Here is a 22,827-nt window from a genome sequence, read left to right on the forward strand (position 1 = left end):
CTTTGGTTAGTCATCCATCATATGCCTTAGGTGAGCAGACCCCTCCAAGATATTCAGGCATGGATTGGCAAATTTTGTGGCACAATCATGGAAATTGTTTGGCACAAATGGGCACATTTTGCAGCATTTTTGCAGCACCTTATTTTGTTATTCTGCATATAATAATACCCCCCTTGGCCCGTCGTTTGCCCCATGGGTGGTGGGCCCTAGATTGCAATCGGTAAGTACTGAATTCTGCTCCATTTTTAGATGTGATAATAAGGAATCTATCAAAAGTAGAGAGGGGGCCGTGGCCAAGATGGCGGAGTGAAAGGACGCTTCTTCTCGCAGCTCCCCGACCCGACTAGTCCCGAGCCCTGAAATATAGCCTTTTCTCCCCCCTCCGGAGCTTAACCGCAGGGGAGAAGCGGAGGAACCTGCAGAGACGACGCTGGTCGAGTCCTAGCCTTCGTTTAGTCTCAGGATAGCCCGTCGGACAGTGTTGGAGGTCCGGCCCGGGAAGCGCGAAGAGGAGGAGGCCGACCCCAGAGCACGTCGGCCGGACGCACGCCGCGCCCATTGCCGCTTGGAGTGAGCAGCCGGAGGAGATACTGCGGCGCCTCGACCGGGAGGTCTTGGGTGCCTGGGGGGACCACCGAATTGGCCCCATGGGAGCAGCAGGGTGAGGCGCGTGAGTCCAAGCCTACGCGTCTAACCGCCCACCGGGAGAGCATCGAAGCAGCAAGGGTGTGGGACCGGGGCCTCGCGCGGAGCCTTCCCTCCAGTGGCGAGACTCCACAGCTCAGTGAACGCCGAGGCCCACAGCAAAACCGGAGTCCTTGGTGGCCCCACAGCTTGTATGGTCGGACCCGGAGCGATTCTCGGCCGACGCACGACGAACCTGGCCGGAGGTGGAAGATAGCAGACTCGCCCTGAGAGGCCTCCGTTGGCAGCTGTGGCTGGAGAGTCCTGCACATTCCCCGAGGGATCCACAACGTCTCTCCCTTCGGGAGCGATCGGAGGCAGAAAGAGGAGACAATCGCAGGTGATACCATCCGGGCCTAGTGGAGGCCGCGACAGACGGAAACCGGCGAGGCCTATAGGAGGAGTGCGCATCTCGTCATAGCGACCACGTCTGGAACCTAGCGTAACGGACCCAGAGGTGCTATCCCCAGACGGTGCTTGGTGCAGTTGCCGGTGACGATCGCCAGTCCCTTGTCTGCCCTAGGATACCAACGGCGGACAGAGACACATCGAGTAGAAGGGGACGGGAGACCTGGCCCGCACTCAATCCAAGATGGCGTCGGGCAGAGGCGCCAAGCGGGGAGAACGCACTCTCCCTGACATGCTCAGCAGATCCCAGCAAAGAGAAGATAGGGGGCCGCTATCAGCAAGCCCGGCCGGAGGATCGCAGAGTTCGAATGGAGGGGAACCACCGGTCACCAGATCGTTCCTTGAGTCGCTGTTCGGCACCCTCAGAGATGATTTTCAGACACTGAAACAGGAAGTGGCGGGCGAGGTTCGGGAGGTGCGCAGAGAGGTGGAAGAGATCGGGGAGCGAGTGGCCACGGTGGAGGGCACGAATCACTGTATTGATGAGGAGTTAGTCCTATTGCAACAGGAGGTGTTGCGCCTCAGAGAACAGCACTTAGATCTGCAAATGCACAATGAGGACCTTGAGAACGGCTCTCGGCGAAACAATATTCGAGTCCGGGGGGTTCCGTCCTCGGATGAAGGCACAGATATAGCTGGCTACCTGGGAGACTTGTTCCGAGCTATCCTGGGTGAACCGCCTGAATTCCCGGTCAGGATTGATAGAGCGCACCGAGTGGGCCCGCCACGACGAGCATCAGCACCCACCCCAGACATTTTGGCCTTCCTTCCGGACTTCCCACTAAAGGAACGCATCATGACTGAGGCCCGGAAACAATCTTTGTTCACTTTCGGTGGCCATTCTGTGGGACTGTATCAGGACTTGTCCGCCATTACTTTGCAAAAACGGAAATCATTCAAGATCGCCAAGGACTTTCTGAGAGAGCACGAAACACCCTATGCCTGGGCCCACCCCTTCCGCCTCATCTTTAGATGGAATGGCACGATGCATCAACTTAGATCGCTTCAGGAAACCTGTGAGGTTCTGGGGATCACGGCGGAGGAGGAAGACACGAACACGCCGACCCGAAGGCGCGGCCCCAGAGACGGATGGCAGAGGGTGTCACGGAGACGAGGGTCGGCCAACCCCAGAAGGCCGGACTCGCCCACCATTAGAGCCAACATGGCGGATGCAGTCTCTGAGGCGGCCAGAAGCAACGCCTCCAACGGTGATGTGGCTCTTACAGCATAATGACGCTCCGGGGGGAGAACACCACAGCCTTACTGGAGTAGCAGGTTCGGGTCTTGGAGGGTGGAAGGGTGGGGGGGAAGAGGGAAAGGGGGTAAGTGGCCGGACGTCCACATTGGTAACTCACCACAGGCTTGCCCGAGGGCATGACTGGGACTAACATTTGTTTGGACTTCAGGGGTTTGTTGGGGGGTGTGGGAGGAGGGCGCTTGGTTGTTTGCATGAAGGGTTTGTTGGGGTGTGGAGGGTGTTTGGGGAAAGGGGAGGGGGAGGATGGGCAGCTTGGGGGACGTTTGGGGGGGGTTGGGGGGGAGTCACGGGGCCCGTCCAGTGCAACTATGCCACTCATCACAGCCTTGCTGTGCTTCTATACATTGTCTACACCGCACCCACCTCTCTTAGACCGTGACACACTGCTTCTACCTTGGTTTTACCCACACAGATGACGGCTTTCACAGTAGTTACCCTCAATGTGAAGGGATTAAATAATCCTGTCAAGAGAAGGGCAGTACTTTCCTTATTGGAGAATACCCACGCAGACTCATCTCCTAGCCAAAGACTGCCAAAGGATGCGCTCCCATAAGTTTCCCACGCAACTCTTCTCCTGCAATACCACTAAGACCGCTGGGGTTGCAATTTTGGTATCCAAAACGTTTAAGGGAGAGATCCTCCATAAGTTTGCTGAGCAGAAGGGTAAACTCCTGGCTTATAGGGTCAAGTACGGGGGACTGATTTTCACTATTGGATCAATGTATAGCCCCAATGAACACCAAGAATGATTCCTACACTCGGTTGTGGTGGATATCACCGCCACACCAGATAGACACGTAATCATAGGGGGGTCTGAATATGGTCTTCGACTCTTCCCTGGATAGGTCGGTGCAACGGCGCCCGCAGACTGGGGAGATCTCGCAGACGGGCAAACGCCAACTAGGGGACTCGGATCTCCATGACCTTTGGCGTTGCTTACACCCCACCACCCGGGATTATTCCTATTATTCACACGCCCATAAGACCTACGCACGTCTCGACCATATCTTGGTCTCAAAACCGGTCCGCGACTTAGCCATAGCGTCAACGATAGGGGTTCTCTCTCTATCGGACCACGCCCCGGTTACGGGAACGTTTCAATTGCCATCGATGTCACCGAAGCGTGGGGTGTGGCGCCTCAGGGATACCTTGCGGCACAAACAGACGGTGGTAAAGCATATTCAAGACTCAATTCGGGAATACCAGGAGCACAATGATAACGGTGACACTACCCTGGCAACGCAATGGGCGGCGCGGAAAGTGGTGCTCCGAGGGGGAATTTATTGCCATCTCCTCCGCTGAGAATAGGGAGCGTCAAAAGAAGCGTGAGGAACTCACTGGCAAGGTACGAGAATTGGAGCAGGTTCACCAGAGGACGGGGGCTCCCAGAATCTGGAAGCAGCTTAAGGCTGCGAGGAAGCTTTTGGCAGCCTTAGATATGGACAGGGCGGAATATGCTGCATTGCGCTTGAAGCATGCATATTATACAGATGGGGACAAGTGCGGGAAACTCCTGGCACACAAACTTAGGGAAGCACATCAGAAGCACTTAGTGAAGGAGCTATCAACACCCACTGGGGGGTCAGTAACGGAAGACGACCAAATAGCTGAAGGCTTCCGCCGATTTTATGCTGACCTCTACAAGGGCGAACCCCCGTCATCACAAGCAGAGGAGAGCTACCTGGCCTCGGTTGACCTTCCCTCCCTCACTCCGGAGCAAGCAGAATAGCTCGAAAGGGACATTCGGGTGGAGGAAGTAATTACGGCCATCTCCAGGCTTAAACATGGGAAGGCCCCGGGCCCTGGCGGTTATACTTCCCTTTTCTATAAAACTTTCTGCCCTACGTTGGCCCCGATCCTCACGCGCCTATTTAATTCCTTCTCCGTTCCTGGAACTATCCCTCCGGATTTGCTTAGGGCAACGGTCTCGGTTATTCCTAAACCGGGGAAGGATCGGACGCAATGTGGCTCCTACAGGCCAATCTCTCTCTTGAATATTGACCTTAAGTTGTATTCGGGGATCCTGGCGGCCCGTCTGGCGCTTCACCTTCCGGGACTAGTGGAATCGGATCCAGCCGGGTTCGTTCCGGGGAGGCAAACGGTGGATAACACCAAGAGGGTGGTCCATGTACTGGAGAAAGCCTCCAGGATACCCGGGGAAAGGATGTTGCTAGCAGTTGATGCGGAGAAAGCCTTTGACAGGGTGCACTGGCCATATCTAGAGAAAGTTCTAGCGAAAGTAGGTATTGGCGAGAAATTTCGCACTCTGGTGTTTAACTTCTACAAGTTTCCATCAGCAGTGGTACGGGTTAATGGCTGCAGCTCCCAACAGTTCGCGATAGAAAGGGGTACTAGACAGGGGTGTCCGTTATCCCCGCTTCTATTCGCACTCTATATGGAACCCCTGGCCCAGAGGATACGTCAGAATCCCAAAGCGCTGGGAATTAAGATGGGGGAGTACACCCACACTATCAGTCTGTACGCAGATGATATTATTCTGACATTAGCGGATCCGGGGAGGGCGCTCCCTGCATGCATCGATGAGATGGAAGCCTTTGCTGCCATAGCGGGCTTCAAGATGAATATGGTGAAATCGGCGGCCCTTGACGTCTCGCTCACCATGGCCACCAGGACTGACTTGCAGAGGCGGTTTCCCATGCACTGGTCGAAAGACCTGGTGCCCTACCTGGGCATTCTTCTGGCACCCACGCTACCCGCTATGGTGACTGCTAACTACACTGCCCTAGGTTCTAAAATTAAGGAGGAACTGGGCCGCTGGAGCAGGGGCACATTGTCCTGGCTAGGCAGAATTGCCACGGTGAAAATGACCATCTTACCGCAGGCGCTCTACCTGTTTCGTGCCCTGCCGCTGCAGCCCCCGAAAGGATGGCTGCTGCAGACTCAGGCGGACATTGCACGATTCATATGGCAGGGCCGTAAACCTAGACTCAAGAGGGCCTTGGCTACCCTGGCACCTGAAGCGGGGGGACTAGGAATACCGGACCTCCGTAAATATTTTCAGGCGGCACAGCTAAGGTATCTGGTAGAGTGGAGCAAATGGGAGACCGACAAACACTGGCTTTTTCAAGACCAGGCAGTGGCGGGCCGGACCCTGCAGGAAGTGCCCTTTTTGCGGCGGACACATCGCCCTCCCAATTTATATGCATCTTACATCACACGGGTTCCCATGAGGGTGTGGGATGCCACGAACTTGACTCATACACTTACCACCTTCCCCTCTCCGTTCACGCCATTGATCGATAACCCAGAGTTTCACCCTGGCACAGAACCGGGGGCTTTTGCACGCTGGCGGGCTGCGGGATGCAGAGCACTTTTTCATCTATATGGCCCGGATGGCATTATTCCGTTCCCAGAGTTCAGGAAAGAATATCAGTTGCCGGAGGTGGAAAGGTTGCGCTATATGCAGGTGCGCCATTGGGCGCTGCAGCCACAGACACAGGAGTCGGCAGATCGGAAGCTCCTTCCATATGAGAAATGGCTTATAACACGCACCTCAGACAAGCAACTCATTTCGGACTTGTACAAATTCTTGCAGCCCTCCCCTTTTGACCTCTATAACCCGGGTAGGGAACGATGGGAAAGAGAACTGGGGAGATCCTTAAGCCGTAAGGAATGGGACAGCATTGCCTATAGGGCTCGACACTCCGCATATCACACTGGGCTTACGTAAACATTTACAAAAGTGTCCACATACTGGTATTACACGCCTCAGAGATTACATGAGATGAATCGCAACATCGACACCACCTGCTGGCGAGCATGCGGGCAATTGGGCACCCTCACTCATGTTTTATGGGAATGCCCGATGCTATCCCCTTACTGGAAAGATGTACTAGATATGATCGACTCCAACTTTGAGATTGAATTGCCCCGCTTTCCAGCATATGTCCTGCTGGGCTTACCCAACGGACTGATGTATCCTCTGAGGTCTCGTAGAGGGAGGCAAATTGCGATAGCATTGGGTTCTGCTGTACAAAATATACTTATTCATTGGCGCACCACCACACTCCCCTCCACCACAGGGTGGTTGCATAGATTATGGCATGTCCTGGGAATGGAAAAATTATCGCTCATGGTGGCGGGAGAGGTGGAGCAATTTAATGAACTGTGGCAACCGTTTCATTCATTGCTTGTAGGGGAATTTACAGAGCTTACATGCCCCAGATATCTCCGCCTGTTGAGGTTGACTACATTAGCAGATTCGGATGGCCAACGAGCCTAGACAAGAGAGCACTGGGGAGGGAGGAGCGGTTTAGGGGAGGAGGGCGGGTGTTGTTCTGAGGCACTGGACGGGGCAGGAGGGAGGGGTCATGGTTGGGTTTGGGGAGGAGGGGAAGTTGGGGGGGTTTGTTCACTTTGGAGCGCCTTGTTGTAGCATACGCACCAGCCATCACATCTGGATGTACACTACTCTTTACAGGACCCTAACGCGCTGGTGCGCTATTATATGATTGTATCGGATGCTTTGCTCCTTTGTGTCGACTGATTGTTTTTCTTTCCCTTTTGTGAATGCTCAATAAAATACTTTAAACCTAAAAGTAGAGAGGGAGGAAGAGGAATAACTATATTTGCCACCCTTAATTATACAATTTTAGCAAAACAAAGAACCCAGTAAATTCAGAAAGGATAGCAATGGACATACCCTCCACAATAAGAGAAAACCCCTGTTTTTCTTAAAGACCCCTCACCCACCAAGGTTGCTCCTTGGTGGCATGCTTTATCATTGGGGTTCTTCCCGATCTGCTGCGGATTGAGGCGTGCTTCAACCAGACGGAATACGTAGGAAGTACTTTTTTGGTTTTTGTCTATGATGAAAACAATGTTGTGGGAGGGGAGTAGAGTGCAGGTGCTAAACAAATTTAAAAACACCTGACTAGTAGGTCACCATTTTTGTATTCCCACCTCTAGTCGGTAAGATTTAAAATCAAGGAAAAAGAAAAAGAAGGAAATGGATATCAATGAATCTATTTCTTGATTATCTAGTCAACATGTTTTGAGCCTTGCCCCTATTGGCTCTTCATCAGGACCTAAGGAACCTAGTTCCTATCGGTACCACATCTCTAAAAGTTTCTAAATAGGAACGCATCGAGTTACAAGCCCTGCAAATCACACAACCTACATATGATTTTATTCCCAGGATAATGTCACTGCATTACTAAAAAAATGAGGGAGAGGATAGAGTTTCAAAACATTAGTTGTGGCTGACACAAAATAATGTTCAAAGCAGTGAATATACGAAACACCCAGGTGTATTTGTGCTTCCAAAATGCACAAAAATCAGTGGTTATACTGTAGGTAGTGAGGAACAACCTTTAGCCTAAATGACTAACGAAAATACTTAACAATAAGCTGAACACACTGAAAAAACATACGAAAAAAACATACATTTTAAACGCCGTTTTCTGGCGTCATGATCCCACCTGGGAGGATGATGCCTGTAGTCAAACCCTGAAAGACAGGAGGTAAAATGTTGTCGAAACATTTAACGTGTATTTCCAAACAAAAGAGGCAGGGTCTGTTCGAGCTGTTGACCCTGTTGTGCAGTGTCCTATTAGAAATCCTTTTAGTGCCCAAACTGGGAGCTAACCTGCTACACTTCGTGAAGGCTGCCCTCTGCCACTGCATCTGAATCGGCTCACCAGGGACCGCATCCTGCGGTTGTGCATTCCAGAAAGGGTGTTTTGTGCCGGCAGGTAGCGGAGGACTTCCACATACGTGTTTGAATTGCAGAACACTATACCGCTCGTGTTACTTTAAAACTGCCCGTCAACTTTGGATCAGAATCCGATCCATGTTGGAAAAGTTAAGTGCTCATATGCTTTTCTATATTCTCAAAAACTACAAAACAGGCCATCTTGGGATAAATAATTGGCTACCAGCATTGCGAGAACATGAAAACGACTCAGTGGATAAATAGTCAAGGAATGAGATTTTGTGCATTAAAGAAATCTTCAAAACAAAAAGGGGGGCGGATGGTTGGGGAGACACTCCGGGGGGAGGGAGTGGGAATTGAATCGAAAAAACCTTGTGAAAGTCTTATTACCAGGTTACAAAAAAACTTCTTTATCGATCTAAATAGAGGATATTTCATCAACGGTCTCAAAGAAGAAATTAGCTTATAGGTAAGATGTTTTAAAAAAATTCTACTTTGGTTCTATGTATCTTCATTTTACACCAATAGCTTAGGGAAGGTAAAAGTTGAGCTACACTTCTAGAGGAATTGGCCCCATGAGATGTTATTGTTGAGGCGCCGGGTGTCTGTATTGAGTTTGAACATCCATCTCTGTTCCTTTTCGAGGAGTCTCCTTTCCAGAATGTCTGTGTCTTTTATACATTCCGGGACTATCTATTTCAGAACACTGGGTGTGTGTTTTAGTTCGAGATAGTGTGATTAGATTTTTATAGTAATCCGTTGGCATCGTAAGTTGCTGCAGTGTTTGTAGATCCTTTTTCTGACTTTTTGAGTGGCCATGCCCACGTAGTACAAATTGCAAGAGCAAGTAATCAGGTAGACCACCCTAGATGTATTGCAAATTGTAAATTTTCAGAGTTGCCCAATCATTCCATTGTTAAAAGATACTGTTTTAGTTGTCTCAGTGAAACAGCAAACGCTGCAATTCCCACATGGGTAATGGGTAATGGCCCATGGGTAACATCGAAGGGATGTTATTTACAGTACATTTATAGAGAAAGTCTTTGGCCCGCACTCCTTGTTTCTATTCCTTTTTATCAATGGTAATCTCTTTGGGGGAGCAATCCTGCTTTGCTCTACGTCCTGAAGCGCTGGGTAAACAACATAGCCATTGCTGATATGGGTAATATCAGTTCCAGGATGCATCTCGCCATGTAAGATGAAAGAATCATCGTAAGCCAATTTAATCAATGTTCCATGATTTTTATTGTTCGTGAGTTGAGGTTGCAGAACGAGGTAATTTCAATTTTCAGATGTGTGCATTATGCTCAAGCGCCTTGAATACAGCATGTCGAAATTCCCAGTACATTTAGCAACTGTGAAAAAGCTTGACCCAATGCATTTCGGGCCTGACCGGCCCTTCGTCAGGGGTTCTTTTCTAAAAATGTTAAACATCAAAAGAATTGTCATTAGTATGCTGTGAAGTTATTTCAACAGACAATGTTAAACACCTTCTATATATGTTATGTTAAATGTCCCATAAACAACGCTTTCCCTCTAAAAGCGTAAAAGAACACTTTCGAAATGTGCTACCAAGTAACCTGATCTACAATGACACTCTAGGGAATTTTTTAGATAATCCTCTGCCCAATAAGATATTCCACTATAAACACTGCCATTACACTAAGGCAAAAATCCAGGAACTTTCATACCTCTGTTTTCCATTCAAACGTGTGCATAGCGTTTCTCGCGTTTCTCCTCTAATGCTGGTTTTTCACCCTCCCATGTGCTAGGGGCCTTTATAACCACATGACCACTCCCACGTCATTATTCAATTGTGTAAACAATCATGTTTGAACTTCAACTCCCATAATCCTCAATTTTCTGACTATTAAACTCCGTCATGTTGCCTGACTGTTCCCCTGTTTGAACTGACGTGCCTCCCTTGGTAACTCAGAATACCCCGCTCTTCCCTAGATTGTATTAAATATGCGTCATTTACACAACACCTTATGAAACATGTCAATAGTTAAAATATATAAACCGGTGTAAAAACATACACTTGTTGTAAATAGATGCTCGGTCCGAGCACCCAAAACGAACAGTATCATGAAAATACGTGACAAAACACGGACATTAACCATGTTAATTATTCAAAGTTTGGTTATATCTATTTACAACAAGTGTATGTTTTTACACCGGTTTATATATAATAGGAAAGCATTGGCTGTAGTCTGGTTGCCTTCCCAAATTAGTAAAATGTCATCAATATAGCTCTTCCAAAGTTTGATATGTTGAAGAAAGGGGTTTGCTTGATTGAGGATTCTTTGAGTTTCGAGATGATGTACATAGAGGCCCGCTACACTGGGGACGAAGATACTCCCCATACTGGTTCCATGCTGTTGGAGGAATAGAGTTCCTTGAAACGAACTTATGAGAAAGATTCAACTAACTGCACCTTGTTATAACCTGTCAGTGGCATAACGCAAAATGAAGGGCCCCCTGCAGAATGTGATGAAGGGCCCCTGAGTCTCCCTTATCCAACCAATAATAATTGCTCTTTGGCTGAATGGAGGAAGGCAGAAGGCCTGGGGCCTCCTGCACCGCATGGGCTGTGGGGGCCTGTGTTTTGGCCCTGGCTGTGGGTGAGAATGAATGAACGTATGAGTGCACTTATGTCAACACTACAAAAAACTGATCTCTTCGAGAAATTACTCCACACAGGTTCATGCAAATCTCACAACACTAATGATGCTGAGCAGTCAGCTCAGTGGTGGCCAACCAAATAAACCTCACTCGCTATGGCCACTAAATGAGGAGTGTAAATTGTCCTGAGGACACCCAAATCACTCCTGGAGCCTTTAATCTCCACTTCCTAACTTCTAGTACATTAACTCTCTTCCAGAGACGCGTGCTCATTTCACTTTACCTTCGTTTTAATTCCTTTCTCTTTAAAAAAGTACGACCTACTGTTCACCTTTGAACTTTATAATGGAGAAATTTTGAAAACAATTACCATCCCTGTCCACAAGATGTCCTAATTTCCAAAAAGTTGGGAATTGAGAGTCGAAAATATCTGTAAGTTATGTTTTCACGACCCTTTCAATTATGTTTTCACAACCTTTTGTCAGCCTCTTCACTCAAACAAATACATCAGATCACATTCCCCAAATGTAGTGGGCACTTTTGTAAAAAGAACAGCCTTTTTACAAAACTGCAGATTTAGCAACTTTTTTGCAAAACGCAAAATCCTGGAGGGTCTTGTTGAGTATTTCAAAAGTTTATAAACTTCAAATATTCTTTCAGCAAGGAAGCAAAAGCCACTGCTCCATCCTTTACATAGAGGAATATTTACAATGCATATTTTACAAGATAGTCTTCCTATTAGAGGTCACTTCAGGAAGAACATTTGAAGAGATTGATTAGTGACAAAATCAGAAACACAAATAGAGTGTGGACAGACTATTGTGTCAAAAATATCGAGGACAAGAATATCGAGTAGGTAAGTGCAACTAGGTAAATGTAAATTTACTATTCTTAACTCCAGATCTACGTACCTTGAAGATTTATAGATATATCGTCAAGGTACATATATGAGGAGTTATATCTAGCAAAACTTTACTTACCTTTAGAAACTGACATACATGATATTCTTGTCCTCTATATTTTTGACATGATATTCTGTCCCACAATATTTGTGTTTCCGATATTTTGTCCAAATACCGAAGAGATGCAAGCACTTTCTAGGGTCAGGCCTGTACAAAGAAGTGCCATATGAACATAACTCCGTGTATAGGTACCGTAGTGATATCTACATCTTTAAGGAGTGTAGGTGTTAGAATAATAATAAGTCATCTAAATTAATTTTTATATACTTAATTATCAATATTTTAGTTAATAGTTTTTCTACAATAATATGGTAGCGCAATATTAAAATTGTTATATTCTGACAAACAAAGTTAAGGGTGTTTATTTGTGGGTATAGAGGAAGTGTGGGTCTCATTACTGAAGGCTGGGCTTGGCCTTAATCTTGTCTGAAATCCTTTTTATCTTCTTGTCAGCTTCCTGTATTGCCTTCTGGAACCACCATGAGACAGAGAAGCTTCTCACTGTTATACAACCCCACACACCATATTGCTGGGAGAAGATTGGTAAGAGTAAGGGTGTTTTAATGGATATAAAGGAGCTGTGTATCTGAGCCTTTCTGTAGCCATCCTTGAATGTTATTTTAAGTTCTCTTACATTGAATCTTTTTTTTTTTTTTAGATAACTTTATTTCGGTCAAAGACCATAAAAGTGCAAGTAAAATACATACAAAAGAGCACAAGTCAGTAAAACAATAAATAGAAGACAGGTCAACATTAAAAATAGATTAAACTAGATAGTTATCAAGACCTGAAAGTTTAAAATTCATAATTGGACACAATTAAACACAAGAATTTATCCAAAACTTTTCCTTCTATGCCACATGCCAAATAGAAAACGAGATGCAGCAAAAACAATGGGGGAGTGAGTATCATACGTTAAGACCCTACATGCATGAATACAATATCTGAACCCTGGATTCCTACATAACGGAATCAGTCAGCATTTCCTTATAGTTTCATACGCAGGGCAAAAAAACATAACATGGCAAACATCTTCGCACTTATAGTTACATGCCGGGCAGGCTATATTTTCTGATTTTGCCCATTTACAGGTGAATGCTCTGAGTGGTAGACTGCCATGCCTTAACTGGATGTAAAGCTTCCTCGCAAGGGGTGGATAGATTACATCTAAGAATTCCTCCGCTCACAATTCAGTTTTCACCAGGAGGAACTCTGCTGACAGTCTTTCTAGGGAACCTGATCTCTGTAAGGCTAATGAGTTCTGCTGCCTCAGCTGACTTTTGAGTTCCAATTTGGATATCCCCGGGCAACACACCTCCGGGGTCTCCCAGAGCTGAGACAGACCAATCCGGATGCTAAGAGTCTTGATGTGGTGCAGCCACGGAATGTTCTTTCCTTTTAGAAGAGCCCAGACCTCTAAAAATTCCTCTATATGGAGCCAGTTCAGGCACTGATCAATGTCTCTTCCAGTAGAGCATGGGCCGTGCTGCTACTAGTTCTTCTATTGATTCCAGCCCCAGGTCAAGTCGTAGAGGAATGAGTGGTGTGCTTGGTGACAAGCCCAAAAGGCTCCTCATAAAGCCCTGCTCGACCCTCAGGAGTAAGTAAGTAAGTAAATCTTTATTCGGTTTTCAAGGTACATAAAAAACCACAAAAGAATTTCAACAAACATATCTTATCATATACAACCCTCAAGTTATTACTTTTACATCATAAAAAGGGATCATTTTCCCCTCATTAAGATTAATATTACATTAAAAACTGTAAAAAAGAGTTTATACATATCAAGCAATTTTTAAGTTTCTCTCAGTTTTCCTAAAATGTACAACAGGATTTTATCAAAGATTCTCTCAGTTTTCCTAAAATGTACAACAGGATTTTATCAAAGATTTACTCTATGCTTAAAGATACATTTTAAAAAAGTTGCTATATATTTGCAAGCCATTTCTGATTCTACAAATTGCAACCGCAGCATAGCGGGGGGACATCTTCTAAGACCCATTTTTCTTAACAGTGGAATCAGCCAGAGTTTACGATGTGCAGAGTAAAATTTGCAAAACAGAAAGGTGTGCATGGGGGTTTGTTCTGATATGTCATCGCATGAACACACTGTTAGACAGTCTTCCCAGCAATTTTTTTGTAGGAAATGCCACCAATCTATGGAAAATATTCATTCTGAATCTTGTCAGTAGAAAACGCTCGAATTGTGACTGGACATATGTCAGATATGGCTCAATCTCTATGGTAGTCATAACCGCCATAGAATGTTGGACCCAGGGTTTTCTTGCCTCAGTACAAATTCGTAACTCTTCTACATGGCTCAATGCCCTTTTTTTAGATCTTTTCTGGATATTTCACCGATTAGTTCCGGGGAAAAATAATATTTACTAAACCCTAGATCAGTGAGGAAGTTCTTTACATACATGAGCCACTCAATTTTCCCAGCATAATCCAGTGACATACAGTCTGTCACTATCTGTTTAGAAAAAGTATTCTTTGTTGTGGTCCAGATCCGTCGCCAAAGCAGGAGCGGTTGTATTTTTGCCAAGTCCTCTATATGCGGAATACCTAGCTCCATATGGCAGGCAAAAGTGGATACACGTCTGGGGACCACCAAAAGGAATCTTAGAAAGGTATTCTCTACAACCTGTAGGGAATTAGTGTTTTTGTGTCCCCACAGTCCTGCCCCATAAAGTGCGGTGGATTGACACTTTGCTTTATAAATATGGAGCAGTTCTACTGGAGGCCTCTTTCCTAGTTTTTGAGAGATTTTTTTAAGGGCAGCGATTGCTCGCAGCAACTGGTGCTTACGAGCTTCTATGGCTGGTTTCCAATTTATCTTTTCATCCATCATAATGCCAAGGTATGGATATTGGGCAGTCATTTCAATCCTTTCGCTGTCAAGGAAGATGCCTTTTCCCCCTTTTTTCCTTATTCCTGCCACAATAACGTAAGTCTTTTTTATGTTTATGCGCAGGTCCAGGCCACCCATAAACCTTGCGTACCTATCTAGTGCCTTCTGCAGTTCACACGGAGTGCGTGTGAGTATCACGGCGTTGTCTGCATATAACAGAGCGGGAACCGGCTGATTTCTTACTCGGGGAAGGTCCTGACCCCCCCTCAACATCTCAACCTCAAGCCCATTTGTATAGAGGGAGAAAAGAAAGGGAGCCAGGACACAGCCCTGCCTGACACCACGCTCCACCGCGAACGAGTCAGATAGTTCGCCATTCACTCCAAAACGTACTCTAGCAGAAGCGTTTGAATAGGGCTCTCTCAGAAAGGTTGCGAGGGCCTGATCTATCCCCATCTCAGTGAGAACGGACCATAGTTTTGAATGGGAAACACAGTCAAAAGTTGCGGACAGGTCAACATAGACCATATACAACCAGCCCCGCTTAGCTGAGACGTATTTCCCCATCATTAATGCCAAATTCAGGGCTTGCTCCGTTGTCCCAAAACCCTCTCGGAAGTCAAACTGGATATCGGAGAGAACGTCACCATCTTCGGCCCACTCCTGTAGACGCTGGAGAACCACTCTGCCCAGGACTTTCCCCAGCGAATCCAGGAGCGAGATTGGACGATAACAGGAGACATCCTGTCTTTCACCTTTCTTAAAGATGGGGACCATAGTAGATTTGGTCCAGGATTTAGGTAGCCCACACTTCATAGCAGAGTCAAATACCCTTTTTAAAATTGGGGCCCACAAATCTAAATTGTATTTAAAAAAGTCCACTGGTACCCCATCTGGGCCAGGGGTTTTCCCACTTTTACTGGCCTTCACTGCATCAATAACCTCAGTTAATGCAAAAACTAGTTGGATTGGAAGAGATTTTAACTGTTGGGTATTGCTATCGCTATTGCTCTCCCCTACGCGATCTGCATGTGGGTTTTTACCAAAGATTTTTTAGAAATGATTTACCCATGTTGGTCCCTCAATAGCCACCTCTACTGATGGTTGGTTTTTGTTGTCTACTAGGAACGGGGCTCTCACTACTTCCCAAAATGTCTCGCTGTTTTTGTTCAAGGAACTTTCATGTAGTTGGTTCCACAAGGCTTGTTTTAGTTCTAATTTTCTTTCCTTGTGGGCTAATCTATAAGACCTTCTTAGCGTCCTTATTTCCTCCTGATTTCTCGGTGTGTTAGATAGTGCTCTTTTAAAATTTTTATGAGCCAATGAACATTTATGATTGAACCACCCTTTTTTGTGTCCCTATTCCCTTTCTTCCTTACAGTTAGTGTTTTATTCACACTTTCCAGAATTAATCCAAAATTTTGAAGAACCTCCTCTTCCCCTATGTCAGTGTCTAAACATTTCAATATGGCCGGATATTCAGCACATACCACCTTGGCTGTTAACTCGGCTGGTTCTATCTTTCCCCACCCTAGAGCGTAACCATTCATTTTGGGTACATGTAGGTTGTTCTGGGCGAGAGCGCTCATTATGAGCTGGGGTGAGAGCTGCCCCTGTTCTACATATAGATTCACGCCCAAAGCCGCGTGGTTACTTAGAGTGTTTACTAGCACTCTAAACTCCTTAAGCTTATTTACCAATGTAGTGGTGGCTAGGATGTAATCTATAGTTGACTCACACCCACTCCCCAAATAAGTTGGATCCAGTAGTCCCGGAGGATTTTTCACCTCGTTTATTACCACTAGACCTAGTTCGGATAAACAGAGAGTCTCCTACCATAGAGTGGTTAAAGTGGACAATTTGCTCGTCTTGAGGTGGACAATTTGCTCGTCTTGAGTGGACAATTTGCTCGTCTCTCGACCCTCAGGAGATTACATGTATTTTTATGGCCCCAAAGTTCTGCACCATACGTCGAGGCCATTCTAGCCTGGAGTCGATTTATTTAAATGACCGGGGCTGCCGGCTTGAAATCCAAAAATCTGTGGACTTTGCTAATGCCCCCCATTACTTGGGATAACCTAAGTGCTGATTTGGAAATTTGGGAACCCCAGTCAAAATTTTCCGTCAAGGTAATGCCCAGATAGACAAAAGTCTTAACTCTTTCTAAGGCAGAACCATTGAGAATGGGGTTCGGGCGGGTTTGCTTTGGGGGATTGAAAATCATAAACTTGGTCTTGTCCAAGTTTATCTCCAATTCTCGTGAAGCACAGAATGCTGCAAAGCTGTCCAGGGTGCGCTGGATGCCCAATGATGTTTTAGATAGAAACAAGGTGTCATCTGCAAACATCAGAGCGGGCACCGCCCGATGGCCAGCCTAGGGGCCTCATTCTCAATTACACCAATTAAATGGTCCACAAGGCCATTGATGTAAAGACAAAATAACGTTGGCACCAAGACGCACCCCTGACGCACACCCTTCGAAACAGGGAAACGTGCCGAGAGATCTCCGTGCCTCCCACACCTAACTTGGGCATAGTTTCTAGTGTGAAGCCTAATTATGATGTTCAATAGATAGGATGGGAGACCCAGTTCTGCTAAGACTTTCCATAATTTTTCCCTTGAAACTAGGTCGAAAGCGGCCCGCAGGTCAACAAAGATGAGATAGAGGCTGCCACCCTCCACTCTCACCGTTTTCCAAAATAAGACCTGCAGCCGAAATATTTGATCCAAAGTTGAAATACCCATCCTAAACCCGGCCTGGAGTGTGGTCAGTATCTAATTTTCTTCCATCCACCCCTGGATCCTATATGGATGATCCTGCCCATTAGTTTCTGTGCGGTGTCTATGAGACTAATAGGCCTATAGTTTTCTAGGGTTAATGGGCAGTCTTTCATAAAGATAGAGACGATCTTGGCTCCAAGCCAAATATCTGGCGGGTTAATCTCCCTAAGAATTGCATTAAACAAAACCACCAGATACGGTGCCCATATTTTGGGTTGGGATCGGAATAAATCCCCGGGGATTTTATCTAGGCCGGGGGCCTGTTAGGTAATAGTCTTGCTATTGCAGACTCAAACTCCTTCAGAGTAATTTCTTCAGGCCGTTCTAGATGATACACGTCCCCAACAAGCCGGAAATCCTGCCTCCTATCACCATCCAAGGACCCCACCAGTCGATACTCGTGGCTGGGCCCCGGGACAGCCAACAGGGGACATGCCACAGTTTCCTTTAAGACCAAATCTTCCGTCCCCACCGGTGTATGCTCCTGGAGAGGATCGGGATTGGGAGGGAGTATGGTCTCTTCGCCCGAATTGGCATATAGCGCACCGAAGTGCGCTTCCCACACTGCTGGTGCTATATTCGGGGGGGGGGGGTTGTAGCCATTCCTCCCCCGCTCACACCAGAACTCACAATAGTCCAAAATGACTTGGAGTCCTTTCGTGAGAGTGCAGATCTAAACTCCTCCCATTTGTTCTCCTCCCATTGCTTCTTTCCCTTGGTAATGGCATTTTTATAGTCCAGGCGGAATTTTTTAATGTTAATTCTATCTTTATTATTTATTGCAGAAAGCAAATCTTTTTTTGCTTTCCTACGGGCGGCGTCATACCAGGGATGTGTCCTGGCGGGATTTTTCCCTTCCCACAGGACTAAACACATCCACAAGCCTGACAGCCAGCTGTTTGTGAATTTCCACAGCTCTACCCTGGGAGTCTAGATCCAAATTGTCAATGACCTCTAAGAGAGAATCTACCTCACAGTCAGTTCCTCAGGTTACGACGTAATTGTAGCAACCTCTCAGAGTATAAGTCTCAAGCCAACGATCTTTGTGAAAAGCTTGAAGCCCGAGATTACCCAAAGAAGATCATATCTAACTGTAAGAAACGGGCTCGAAACCAGAACAGAGAGGCACTTCTGGATAATGCTCAAAAAGCCCCACAAGAGGAAGTGCTGACATGTGTAACCACATACAGCCCCATGACAAATGCCATTAAAAAGATTGTCAATAAAAATTGGCGAATATTGACATCAGGTAATCTAACTTGGCAGAAACCCAGATTTGCAAACAAAAGGAGTAGAAACCTAAAAGATATGCTGGTTCACACACGACCGCCCCCTAAAACACCTAGAGACAATGTCTCTTTATGGGGCAACCCCAGAGTTATAGGCCACTATCCATGTGGCTCGTGCTCGGTCTGTGCCCTGACAAGATCAGTAAAAGAAATACAGCTTTTACCCAATTTCAGATGGACACTTAACAACCATACTAACTGCAACACGACACATGTTGTATATATGATCACGTGTCCGTGTCAACTTAACTACATTGGGATGACATGCAGAAAAGTGAAGCAAAGAATTTGTGAACATAGAAGCAGCGTGAAATGCAGAAAAAACACGACCAAAATGGCTTCACATTATCTGGAGAAAGGACACACTGTTCTGGACCTACAATGGGTGGTCCTTGAAACTTTGACAAATAAGGATCACAATGCGGAAAAAACCCTATTTGAGAAAGAGCAAAGATGGGTCCATAGACTCAGGACCGATACCGAGGGACTGAATGATAATATACCTTGGTTATCCTTAGTGAGAAGGTGATCAATCAGTGAATAACCCAGACATACCATTATATGAAAATATACATCCACGATGATCCCCTCACTGTCCAGTATGCAATATAAATCTGTGCCCCAATGAGGAAGATTATATTCCATCAAAAACACGAGGGAACGAAATATAAAATGCAGGAATATTTTTGGACTACTCAAATCCTCCCTCTACCTTGAAATGAACCAGTGACCCAATGAGCTTAACAACGCATACAATGCCCTCCGTAAACCGGACTATAACACCGAGATCAACACACTCGGTCTCCATAGTAACGTTGATACAAGCTCTAGACCAATAGGAAGCCGCTAAGTACACAACCAACGCCCATTTATACGAACCGGAAGCAATGCCTAGTGCTTCCGGTTCGGTAAGAGCAGCACAGCGCATCAACTCGAAAGCAGCGGGACGGGCGCAATAGGTAGACGCCAAAACATCGCGAATGCGCTCCCATCAAAACCGCAAGTATTGAATGGCGTTCTGTCTAATTTTCAGAATCCTTCTGCCTTTCTTCTTTCCTCATAGCCCCTCCTCAGAGCCTTACCACCGATTGGAGTGTGCATAACATTTGCGCGAGGTAAAGCCACAACACGCCGACAGTCACAATGCCCCTTTTCCCATACGCATGCGAATCAGTCCATCGTGCACTACGCTGTATATCCGCATTAATGCACCTAGCTCCACGTATTAAATACGCGATGCCCACTAAGATTCTGTGCATTTTTAAGTGTGTTTTTTTCACAATTTAATAGGAAACACGACAGAGTTGATCACATTTAGCGCAAACCTTTACGAGCACCAGACGATGTGATACTCACAAGAGATGCATGCTCGTTTTTCCACCAGCATGCTATAGCCTACTGCATGAGACAGGAAAGTAGTAGAGTAAGTTGAAACTATCGTAGACAGTAACCGGTCCTGTAAAGTATTGTCATTTTATAGTTGTTTACAATTGTTGGATATGAGAAGCAAACTTTTGCTTAACGTGTGTCCCTCCACTATTCCCCTCCCTGTATGAGTGTTGCAAACTTGTGTTTACTCGTTACAGGTACCATAAGACCTCCAAACATAGGAACAGGTCAATAACCCTCTTCCTTTTTTCACTTTTCTGAGCACTTGAATTTTTAACCCCCACCTCACTTATCACTGGTCCTGATGAATGCCCGTAAGCCCTAAATACCAGGCAATCAAGGCAGAAACATGTCGACCTATGTTCAGTCACCCCCCTCCCTATTTTTGTAATTTCTTAACTCTAAGTGCAACTACTACCCATTACCAAGTAAACAAGTTGCACTGTAACAGAGTGTACTAGACCATGAACCAGACTGAATAAATTTACCTTTTCTGAGCTTTTTGGTCTTTTTAATATTTCTATTTTTATTTCTGGCTCACTACTGCACCAACCTTGGGTAAAATACCTCCGGGTGGAGGCTGCATACCGAAACTAGACCTTATGATTATGCAGACACGTGATAGCAAAGCGGAGAATCAAGATATACCGCACTGAACCCACCTTACCCATCACGTGCATGAGGGTCTTTTTATTGGGACACCCCTTACCAGTCCTGTACACTCAAGGTTGAGCAGGACAAGTGATCCTTCCCTTTTGATTAACCAATGCCTATATCCCCCATATCTGTTAGCAGCGGTATTGCTGTCTGGTATATTTCAGCGAGTTTCATGGGGGAGTCCTGGAGAAAGGGCCATTTAACCCTGTTGTTACAATCAGGAGCATGGTTTGTTAGCCCAAAACTCCCAGGTTTGAGTGTTAAGACAAGGGCATTGTGGCCACTATCTTGTCGTGGGTAGACCCTAAATTCCAACAATTTATCCCAATGTCTGGCTTCCATCATTATATAGTCGATGATAGAAGTTTGCCCCAGTCTGTTAAACGTGACTGATCCCGGTCTGTCGGGCTCCAATCTCCCATTACACGCCCGCAGAGACGTTGAGAGGGAGAAAGACTTAATTTGAAGGACCAATGGGGTCCATGCACTGACAGTAGGAATCTGCGGATCAGGAACATGCCAGAACCGGTCCTCATCATCCAGCTCTCCCATATCGGAAATCCCGAGGGGCTCAAACTGGCAGTTGAAGTCGCCTCCAACTATTAGGGCGACTAAAGGGTCGAGTGAATGTATAACCTGCTTTAATGTTTCAATAGTATCGGATTCTTGACCACTCTTAAGAGGTCTTGAATAGATGTTTAATATGGCCACCTGGGGCCTATCTTGAGGTGTTAAAAGAATGCATTGGACATCAAGCGAGTTAGTTGATATTTGAACTGCCTGGACACCCAAATGCGTGCCCATCCATATTGACAGGCCACCCGAGGGTCTCCCCCTACCCCTAGTTGTCGCCAGGATATCAAAAGTGGCAAAGCCGGCCCTTACACTCTCCTCCAGTGCTCATGTTTCATGCATCAGGCAAATGTCGTGCATTGCCATAAAAGAGCCCCATTCAGGTAAAGCCAGTTTCTTTTTCATCCCGGCCACATTCCAGGACAATATTTATATACCTCTATCAACTGGCCTGGTGTTAATTGATGGTTCACCCTTACTTTGGTCAGGCCCAGTACTACACAATAAGATCTTGGGCTCTGGTGTCTTTTCCCTTGCCTCACCTCTTAGCATTTCCTTGGAAAAAGGACAGACCCCCACATGCGTAGTACCTGCCCCCGAATCCATCCCACCCTCTGTGATGTTGTTATATGTTGTTAGGTTCTTAGGGACACTACTGCCACCATTACCCACCAATATCGCTGTTTGGATGCCCAGACTGCTACATATTTGGGGTAAGGGACTCTGCCTCGCAGGGCATCAGTCGACCTGTTCCAACATGCTAAACCTATTTCTTTGAGGGAATAGTGAAAGTAAGGGAATATACGTCTGACAGCCCTCCCAGGATGTTATTCCCTGTTGGATTCTGGGTGGTAAGATATTCTGGCCCCCCTCTTGTCGCATACCTCTATTCTGTCCAGTTCTCCGCTGGGGAGTGGGGTAGAAATATGACAAGTGTAGGGGGAAAATTTGGGTGTTAGACCAGGATGGCGACCTGCTGCAGATGTATTCTACAGAGCGTGTGTTCCTAAAGTTAATCACAACACAGTTTCCCGCAATAGTTTTAGGTCCAGTCCCAATCCAGTCTACTCTTCTAACACACAATATTTCTCCAGAGACTTTAGGGGAGAGAGGCCTGTTGGAGTTAAGCCATTGTATACATTTGTTTTTTAATTCAAAATGATCCTCACTTTTTCCCTGGCTTAAAGGAGGAACCCCAGCAAGGACCACAACATATGGTAGAGACTCAGGAGGGAGATCAAGGGAGGGCAGGACAGCTGGAGACCCCTCCTCTGAAGTATTTCTGCTAGCTTGGGCTTGTTGGTCCAATAAGTTTGCTCTGACTTCAGTGGCCCCCCTCGGCACTGTGGTATTTCCAGTGTCTACTTTTCCAACCCTGGGCAGAGGTAGAATAGTGTCAGGGGTAGAATTGCCAGTTACCCAAGCCGGTACAGCTGGTATATTTTTACTGGCTGGTAGAATTTTAGGGTTGGAAGTGGAAGTGGGCTTAATAGTTCTAGGATTCCCCGATGGACTAATCGGCTGGGTTCTCCCTAGATCTATATTGTTGATGGTGGAAACTAATCTATCAAGCCTAGATGTCAGTGATTTAAAATGTGAACCAATAATCTGTTCCATATGAGCTTCGAAATCAGATATTAGATGAGTGACCCAAACAGGAGTTCCCACAGAGG

At 46.2% G+C, this 22,827-nt stretch overlaps 1 protein-coding gene across 1 annotated transcript in view; it reads left to right on the forward strand.

The window, feature by feature from the left end:
• Positions 1-22,827, forward strand: part of LOC147708713 (uncharacterized) — a 273,705-nt gene that overhangs the window by 46,870 nt on the left and 204,008 nt on the right. The window contains exon 9 of the mRNA XM_086925763.1: positions 12,065-12,154. Within this exon, the coding sequence (XP_086781889.1) occupies positions 12,065-12,154 (90 nt within the window). The remainder of the gene's footprint in view (positions 1-12,064; positions 12,155-22,827) is intronic.

This window comes from Lissotriton vulgaris, chromosome 6 (genome assembly GCF_964263255.1).
Source record: "Lissotriton vulgaris chromosome 6, aLisVul1.2, whole genome shotgun sequence".
NCBI classification, from domain to species: domain Eukaryota; kingdom Metazoa; phylum Chordata; class Amphibia; order Caudata; family Salamandridae; genus Lissotriton; species Lissotriton vulgaris.